Source organism: Mastomys coucha, unplaced genomic scaffold (genome assembly GCF_008632895.1).
Source record: "Mastomys coucha isolate ucsf_1 unplaced genomic scaffold, UCSF_Mcou_1 pScaffold20, whole genome shotgun sequence".
In the NCBI taxonomy this organism is placed as follows: domain Eukaryota; kingdom Metazoa; phylum Chordata; class Mammalia; order Rodentia; family Muridae; genus Mastomys; species Mastomys coucha.
In genome coordinates this window covers 140348436-140358092 of record NW_022196903.1, presented here as the reverse complement: position 1 = coordinate 140358092, position 9657 = coordinate 140348436, and the positions used below count along the sequence as shown (strand labels likewise).

Genomic DNA, 9657 nt, shown 5'->3' with positions numbered 1-9657 from the left:
CTGGGGGCTGGGGCTGGGGGCTGGGGCTGAGTGCCTGCTTGCCCAGAATGCTCAGACTCTGAGTTGAGTCCTCAGATCTACACCCAAGAAAGTAGACACATAAAGTTGACTGGCCCTCAAGTTCTAAGAGTGTTTGCAACGCCCCAGCCTGATTCTGGTTGCAGATGAGACTGTCTTCCTTGAACCTTGTTGCTGTTGTTGAGGCAGTCTTGCTCTGTAGCAGAAGCTGGCTCAGAATTCACTATATTCAGATTGACCTTGAACTCTTGGCAATCCCCCTGTCTCTGCTGCCTGAGTGCTGGAATTGCAGGCATGCACTATGACACCTCTTTTATTACTATTTGTTTGGAAGATAGGTCTGGCCTTGAATGTGCCTAACAGGACCTGCTTTAGATTGAATCTCCCACGGGTGATTTTCAGTCGATATCTTTATAAAAGTGACAGACTCTAAAATTTAGGGTGTGCTGGAGAATAGGAACATATTAGGACGTCTGCTGCCACTGTTGGTTTTTGGCTACAGAATTTAATGATTCATTCGACAAGCCATAGCTTCAAAATAAATGTTTTGTGATTTAAAAAAATGCAGATCCTCCAAAGAAAGGACCCGTGATGGGGATCTAGGGTTTTCTCATGTAATGTTTGGATTGCATGTTAATGTCACAATGATTAGTTATGAGTATGGTAGCCCACTAATGTCTTGTGTTTAGTGGAGTGCAGACTTTAAGGAGCTAAATGGGAGCCATTTAGACGCGCATGCTTTACATGTATGTGCCATGTAGTATGTATAAATTATATTGTTCTCTTAAGTTCTAAGACTTCTGGTTTATACGAGCAAAAGTATATTGTAGCTGTTAATATTTTCTTCCATAGGTTTTTTTATGTTTTGACTTTTCAAACAGATACATGTATAGAAAGCCTCAGAAAACCTAACTTGAACCATGAATTTAGATTATCTTTTAAATGAATTGTTTATTTTTGTTTTATGTATGGGTATTTCCATTCATATATATATATATATATATATATGTGAACATATGTGTGCAATACCCATGTACGTATGTGTGCATGTATGTGCAGTACCAATGTATGTATGTTCACATATGTGTATTGTACCCAGAGTCCAAAAGAGGCTTCAGATCCCTTTGAGCTAGAGTCACAGGAGGTTGTGAGCTGCCGTGTGGGCCCTCGGAATTGAAATCAGGTCCTTAGAACTGAACTCAGGTCCTCTACAAGAGCTTTGACCCCTAAGCCATCTCTTCAGCCCCAAGACTTTTATGTTTAATTACTTTTCAGCATTTTGACTTGCAAGAATTCCTTTTCATATGTGAACCTATTGGTTGGAGTTCAATGATACTTGCAGCTAAGCTTTCAGCCAATACACACGTAAATAGCCATGAATGTTCTGTAGACGTTGACCTTCGCCTAACCAGGGTTAAAAAATGAGGTCTTCGGTGTACAGGAACTAGGAATGTAGAAGCTATGTGAGAATATTAAGGGATGATGTTCTCCCATGTTTAGGTGCAATTACTGGTGTCGAACCAAGATGTTGATAACTACAAGCAAATCAAAGCAGACCTAGACCAACTTCGGCTGACAGTGGAGAAATCTGAGCTGTGGGTGGAAAAGAGCGGCAACTATGAGAATGGAGATGTGGGTGAAGGCCAGGCCAAAGGAGGCGAAGAGGCAAATGAGGTTTGTTTCTGAGATCGCCTTTAGGAAAAAACTTATTTATTTTTATTGAATGTATAATGAGTACTTTGCTTACATGTCTGTGCATTCCATGTATGCAGTGCCCATAGAGGACAAAAGGGGGTGCTATATGCCCTGAAACTGGGGATACAGAGGGTTGTCATCTGACATGGGTTTGGAATGAAACCTGGGTCCTGTGAAGAGCAGCCAGAGCTCTTAACTGGTTTTTTTTAAATAAAGATTTATTTATTTATTATATGTAAGTACACTGTAGCTGTCTTCAGACACACCAGAAGAAGGCATCAGATCTCATTACAGATGGTTGTGAGCCTCCATGTGGTTACTGGAATTTGAACTCAGGACCTCCGGAAGAACAGTCAGTGCTCTTACCTCCCGAGCCATCTCTCTAGCCCTGAGCTCTTAACTGTTAAGCCAGGGATCCGGCCCTACATTTAAAAAAAAAAAATTTAAACATTTTTTTAATAAACAATTTTACTGATAATGTTTACAGGAAAGCTAACTACCACCAATGTTATAGTTAGTGTTTCTGAAATGCCTGCCTAGTGTTCCACTTAGGGGTTTTAATCTGCAGGAATGAAAATGTTGTGTGGAGGCATATCTAGTGCAGCCTCGGAAGTACTCAGAACATTTTGGGCTGTAGTATGGGGGCACAGAAGGCGCTAACTAGATATTAATTATTAGAAACCCTGAGGAGTCGCAGGCGGAGTGGAGGTGATAGAGTTCTGTGGAGATCTCAGGGTGAGGGGCAGGCGGAGTGGAGGTGATAGAGTTCTATGGAGATCTCAGAGTGAGGGGCAGGTGGAGCGGAGGTGATAGAGTTCTGTGGAGATCTCAGGGTGAGGGACTGCTTGTAATTCTTCACTTTATCTCCTAGGAAATCTCCCTATAACTTTTACAAGTGTTAGTGGAATGTAGACTTTCTGATCCATAAAACTTTGTTTTATAATCAGTTAGGGCTATGGGTTGGGGCATAAATTCTTCTCTCACTCATTTCTGAAGGAAAAAAATGTTGGCATTTATTCAGTGTTTCTCATGTCCACGCCATGAAAATCAGATGTTTTTATACATGGACTTGCCTTTTAAATGTCACAGCAAACTTTAGGGATGGCTATAGGGGCTACCCTTTTAAGCTCAATAAACCAAAGCTTGGAAATCCAAGGGCTTCCCCAGGCTGCGGACTCTGGGGCTGGGTCAACTGTTGAATGATAAGATCCAGGTTCCGTAAGATTGTACTTTCTGACACAAAACAAATTATAATACCCCTTCCTCCTGAAAAAAAAATCACATTTTACACGTGTCCTAGGAACTTTACTGTTGCTTCTCATCGGCGTACACATACCTGTTTGAGTTGTTTGACTAGAGGTCTTTGGATGGGCAGGTGGGATGACTCAGCAGGTAAAGGAATATGATGCTAAGCCTGTTGATCTGAGCTCAATGCATGCATCTAGTGGTCCTCAGCTTAGCTCACTGTGCTACAGAAAGAGGAAGTGTCTCATAAGAATTCAGATGAGATGTACCAGGAAGCTTGTAAATCCCCACCCTTCACTCACTGAGAGATGGTGGGAAAGGGAGGGCCCTTCTGCTGTAGAGTGGTACTCATGTTACTGTACTGGAAGCATCTCAGGTTATGCATATGAGAAAGAAGAGGGGCATATGGATTGATTGCAGATATTCTCAAGGCAAAACCATACAGCTTGTGGTGTAAAAAAATTAGTTTTCTAATCTGAAATGGGTAAAGCTGGCATTTATTCACCAAGTTCCAGATATATTATTAGTTAAAGGAATGGAAATCATTGAAGGATGCTGCTTAGGATGTGGTTTAATATGAAAGAGTTAAATATTTGGAAAATCTAGAGTTCGGAGAGGTGGCCCCGGACTGTTGGCTTCAGGGTCAAAATGAGCATAGCTCTGTAGGGAGACTCCATTTGTGAGTCAGGAGGCTGCTCTCTCGACCAGTCTGTGGCTGCATCCTCATCTGCTGACCCACTTTTTGAAGGCCTGAGATGTGAAGGTGAATATGACACTCTTAAGAAACATTCCTATCCGCTGGAATTTTCTTTGTGGCTCGCGGAGCTGAGTGCTAGCTTTGTCATGGGATCTTGGCTGCACATGAGCTCACTGAGCTGGGCTGAATTTAGAGTCTTCACTGCAGGGGAGCTGGCAGCTGCAGGCAAAGCTAAGGTGATGTAAAGGGAGGCCAGGCCTGAGTTAACAACCAACACAGAGAAGATAATGCAGAGGCGATGGGCTGTGTGGGCAGGGTGGCCTAGGGGGTTGGAATCAGACACCCAAGCTCTACTGTTTAGCATAGGTGCTACTCGGAGTAACTTGCTTTGACTTTCCAAGATTTGTATTCATCACCTGCAAATGAGCGCACAGTGCACTTTGAGGGGTCAGTGAGCAAACCTCTGATGGAGTGTGTTAGCATGCTGGTGAGGATTTTTTTTCCTTGTCACTTTGACACAAGCTTGGATCCTTTGGGAATAGGGAGCCTCAACGGAAAGATACCTTCATCAGATCGGCTTGTAGAAAAGTCTGTAGAGACATTTCTTGATCAGGGATTAATGTGGAGGTGGCTAGCCCACTGTAGGCAGTGCTGCCCCTGGGCAGGTGGCCCTGGGTTCTCTGAAAAAAGAGGCTGAATAAGGCATGAGAGAGAGCCAGTCAGCAGTGCTCCTCCTCCAGGGACGTGCTCCACTTCCTGTCTCCAAGCTCCTGTCTTTAGTTTCTGCCCCGGCTTCCCTTCATGATGGACTGCAGCATACAAGATTAAAGGAACCTTTTCCTCCCCAAGTTACTTTTAGTCATGACATTTATCACAAAGTCAGTTAACACAGCATCAGTGTGTTTTCAACAACTGACAATGTGAGCAAGACACTAAGATTAGATACTAGAAAAAGCAAGCAACGAAGCTCCAACTTTATTTTATTTTTAAGATTTCATTTCATTCATGTGTATGGGTGTTTGTGGAGTTCAGAAGAGAGGCTGGGACCTCCTCAGCTGGGATTACAGACAGCTGTTAGCTACCCAATGTGGGCGCTGGGAACTGAACTCAGATCCTCTGTTAAGAGCAGCAAATGCTCTTGACTGTTGAGCCAACCCTCAAGCCCCTCTACCTGTAATTTCCTGCTTCAGTCTAGTCATCGTGGACCAGTGGGCTTACTTTGGAGCTGTTCCATCTCCTCGTAGTATCCTAGCAACAACATTCCAGTGCCGTATCTGTGCACAGCACCACCTGGAATGAACAGGTGTTTCTGAGTCTCCTGCTTAGAGATGAGGGAGCCTGTCCTGGGAGTTCCTCCTAGTGGCTGTCTGAAGCCTGGACTCGTTTTACACTAAGCCTGTGGACTAAGCTAGCCTACTGTCTTTGTGATTGTTGTCTACTTGACACAAGCTAGGGTCATCTGACCAGAAGGAACCTTGACTGAGGAACTAGCCCATCAGATTGGCCTATGGACATGTCTGTGGGAAACTTTCTTGATTGTTCATTGATAGGGGAACATAGACCAGTGTGGGTGACAGGATTCCTGGGCAGGTGTTCCTGGGCTATAAAAGGAAGCCAGCTCAGCACGTACCCGTGAAAGGAGCCAGCAGCATTCTTCCATAGCTCCCTCCATGATGCCCTGTGGCCTGGACCGTATCCTGCATAAACCCTTTACCCCTTACGCTGCATGTGGTCAGCTAGTTTTACCATAGCAGTAAGGATCAAATTTGAACAGTATGGATCTTAACAAATAGAACCCTACTGGCCCTGCGGTCTTTCTGTACTCAGAACAAACTCTTACAAGTTTGTTAGCTTCCTTGTTTAATGGTTTTCTCCTATGTGTCATATGTATTAGTAAAGCACAAGAAATATAGGGAAAATCCCTCCTCCAGGCTCCTCTGGATATGCTGTCTCCCATCCTTGTTGAGTACTGTGGGCCTGGTCTCTTTCTGCTGCCGATGGCTGAGGCTCTCTGCTGCTGATGCTTGTGGTTGCACGGCGCGTTAAAAGGAGGCAATGCGTGAGTGAGATTATTTTATTATAGGAAAGAGAAAATAGGCCGGTCATGTAGAGAGAAAGAAAGGAGAGGAAGAAAACAAGAGAGAAAGCAAGAGAGAGAGCAGAAAGAAAGAAAGAGGACAAAGAGCAAGAGAGGAAGGAAGGAAGCAAGAAAGAGAGGAAGACGGCAAGAGAGAGGGAAGGAGGCAAGAGAGAGAGGAAGAAGGCAAGAGAGAGGGAAGGAGGCAAACCACCCCTTACATATCTATCTGTGGGGCAGGACATGCCTGACTGTGGTCAGGTGACTGGGGGTAGGGCCCAGCTAGAATGCTGGGAGCTTGGGGCATTGTCTATGTGACAGAACACACATCTCCTGCGGGGGCAGCTGTAGGGGGTTGGGACTGAAACAGGAGCCAGAGACCCAGGAGTTATGGCTGAACACCTCCTGTCCCTTGTAGGCAGAGATTACCCACTGGGGCTCTGGGGTTCTAGACTTATACTCAACTGGCCCCTGGTTGCCTAAACAGACCACTGCACCACAGAGGATGGCAATAATTCACCCAAGCTCTAGTCCGCACAGGCGCATTGTTCACCCCAGCTCTAGTCCGCACAGTCGCATTGTTCATTGTTCACCGAAGCTCTAGTCCGCACAGGCGCATTGTTCACCCCAGCTCTAGTCTGCACAGGCTCATTGTTCACCCAAGCTCTAGTCCGCACAGGCGCATTGTTCACCCAAGCTCTATTCCGCACAGGCGCATTGTTCACCCCAGCTCTAGTCTGCACAGGCGCATTGGCATACATGGCTTTTTAGTGAGCGGCTCAAGGACTGATGTTTTAAGAAAACTTGCTATTAAAAGCAGCATTGCTGTGACATCTTGGGCATGCTTCTTTGTCTTGAGCCCATTCAACAGGTGCTTCAGGTTTGTGCTTAGGAGCCAAGCGTCCCATGTGCTGTGTCCTGGCTCACACCAGTCATGTCCTGCAGAGCAAGTCTTTTCCTCCATACCTCCTGTCCCTATTACTGCTGGCATGCATGACAACCGTCACTGTTGTTATTTTGATTTCATTAGGTGCTTCAGAAGGTCATATTAATTAATTAATTAATTGGTTAATTACTTAATAATTTTTTTTTGATAAAGCTAAGTTCTGTTTGGGCAGGTAATGAGGTTTTCTTTGCTCAGGTGTACCAGACAATGACGCTGAGCTGTGGAGATGGTTCAGTGGTTAGCGCCCTTGCCGCACAAATGCAAGGGCTAAGAGTTTGGATGTTTAGAACCTATTGGGGGTGGCATGTAATTCCAGCATCAGAAGGCAGAGATGGGGAGTGCCCAGAGCAAGCTGGCTAGCCGGACTAGCCATCCTGATGAATAGTGGGTTGGAATGACCCTGACTCAGTCAGTCAATAAGGTCAGAGAGCAATGGCGATGAGTCCAGACAACATCCTTGGGGCCCCCTGATGTTATTCTTTGTCTTCTGGCCCCCACTGTGGCGATGAAGAAGTTCACTGCGTGTAGTCGTGTCTTAATTTTGAAACTCCAGCTAAGTATATATTAAGCCTTATTAGTATACCTGTTGCTGTAATGTCAGTATACATATGTATATGAGTTTTGGTTTTCTCTTTCTCAAGCCTGTTACCTTGCAGTAAACACTTTATAATTTATTTAAACCCATTCCCGTTTGTTTCACCCACATCTTATTTGGAGTTTGACACACCAGCCAGAATTTTAACTCCAGCCATGGTGCTTTTTCATAACTGAAAACTGATTTTTTCCACATTTGCTTGGTGGTATTTACCAGGCTTTATTGCTTTTAAATATTCAGATTCATGTCTCCCTGATAATCTGCGCATGCGCTTCCAGAGTGTGAGGTGGTGGGGATTGCTTTTCTAATGTTTTAAAATTTTTATCTTTTTAATTTATATATTTTTAATGTTTATGTGTCTTTTGCCTATGGGTATGAGTGTGTCCCACATGTGGGGGCACTCTTGTGAGTACCTCTCTGAGTACATATTCACCTAAGGATATCTCTGTGGTTATGAGACGTCGTAGCTATTTGATTGTAGAATCTGAGTCGGTATGCATTGATATCCTGCAAGTGGAGGAGGGCGCTTTCCTTCGTGGGGGAATTGTAGTTGCCCCGTCCTGTTGCCAGGGGGCGCTGTTGGCCTGAGCCTATAGAGACCTCTATCTGCATGCCTGCCTTGAGAGGAGCATGGGTTTAGCTCCTCAGATGCTGACGTTTGCTTAGAGTCTGGGTCCTGCACTGCAAAGCTAACACTGCATTTGCCTTCTGGATGGTCACTCTAGCCTGTAGATCAGAGTTCTCGATAATGGCTTCTGGCTGTGTGTCTTTCCACCCGTACTCTCACTGAAGAGATGGAGGAGGCGGGGCATGTCTTTTCCTGGGAAGGCCTGTTTTCCCGCTGTCCCTGCAGAAGCTCCTGAAGGGGCTTCCTCCCAAGGGGCCTTCCCCCCGAGATGGCTTCCTCTTGAGGGGCCTTCCTCCCGTGGCTTCCTCCTGGTCTTTAGTGTGGTTGTTGTTACTATGAAGGCTCATTCTGTGTGGAATTCTTCTGAGGCCTGAATTTAGTTTAGAGATCGACCCGTGGCACTTCGGGGCATTCTGTTTTGTAGTCACACTAAATACAGACTTTTGGATTGGGACTTTGGGGGCCTCTTTATGAATGGGAATTCTAGTCCTAGATCCCGGAGTGGGATTCTCTTAGTGTACAGGGGCTTGAGACCCTTAGACCATGGCCAGAGAAAAAGCCAAGCTACACTTGTATCTCTGTCCGTCCAGTGGGCTATGCCTTCCTTAACTCACTGCTGTGATGTCTCCCTTTGATGTTTGTAGATCTGTGGTTTCTGGCCAGAACTTTCATCTTTCTTGGCTACCACACTTGGCCTTTCTCCCTCTCCCTCTCCCTCTCTGTCTCCTCCCCTTCTTCTTCCCCTCCCTCTTCCCCTCTCCTCTCTCTCTGTACATTTCTACCCCTAATATTTGAACTCAGAAGATGGGTTGGCAGCATAACCTAAGGTTCTAAGGGGCACCAGTGAGCACCAGTGAATTTCTGCTCTGAAATTTTTATGAACTTTCATGTTTTCTGAGTTCCAGTTGAAAAGAGGCATCTTAAATATTTTATCAGTCACCTTTGAATGTTGTCTAGAAGGGGCTCATCACATTCTGCCTGGCAGTTGTCAAAGACAGCCATTCTGTGTTTCTAGCTTCTGTATCCGTCCCCCTGGTGTCTGCGCTGATGTTGGAGATGACCCTTGTGGACCACAGCTGAGCCTCCTATCTTTGGCTAGTAGTTGTTTCTCTGGAGTAGAGTCCTTTCCAACTCTCTGCCTCATGTAGTATGGGATCTGCATGCTCACTACGTGGTATTCAAAGGACCTTCTCATTTCCATTGCTAAAGTTTGATGTCTGGACTCCAATCTGATATTCCAGATATGGCTCTTGCTCTGCAAAAACAAACACCTATAAAACAATGTACAAAGCCCAAGCGAACTGCACAGGCTTGTTCTGAAGGATGGAAGCATAGTTACTAATGTATTCAGCATTAATAGCAACAGGAGTAAGACTCTGTATTAGAAATGGCTGGGAGCTGAGAGACCCTGCAGAGTTTCAAGGAAGGAGTGAGGGCTCTATTCGGCAGAATCTAGAATGTTTCAGAAGAAGCAGGGCCACTGTGGGAGGTGACCAAGAGCCTTTTGCACACAATCAGGTGTGTATTTATGAATGCATGAGGGTGTGTGTGAGAGAGAGAAACAGGAAAATGGGTGGACAGAGAAACCAGAAGGGTCTGTTTATAATGAGATAATTTCAAGAGACGAAGAAAGAACTGTGAGAGACAATGGTGTTAACGTATACACAGAAAAATGAGCTTCTTTGTGAGTGAACCAGCAGCCGAGGACAGTGGTAACACCCAGGATGGAATCCATCCCGGGTCAGTGTGAACCAGC

General features: G+C 45.2%; 1 protein-coding gene across 1 annotated transcript in view; it reads left to right on the top strand.

Annotated features, from left to right (window-relative positions):
• The window catches only part of Itpr2 (inositol 1,4,5-trisphosphate receptor type 2), a 421140-nt gene that overhangs the window by 168897 nt on the left and 242586 nt on the right, over positions 1-9657 (top strand). Inside the window, exon 26 of the mRNA XM_031383897.1 lies at positions 1519-1692. Coding sequence (XP_031239757.1) covers positions 1519-1692 — 174 coding nt within the window. The remainder of the gene's footprint in view (positions 1-1518; positions 1693-9657) is intronic.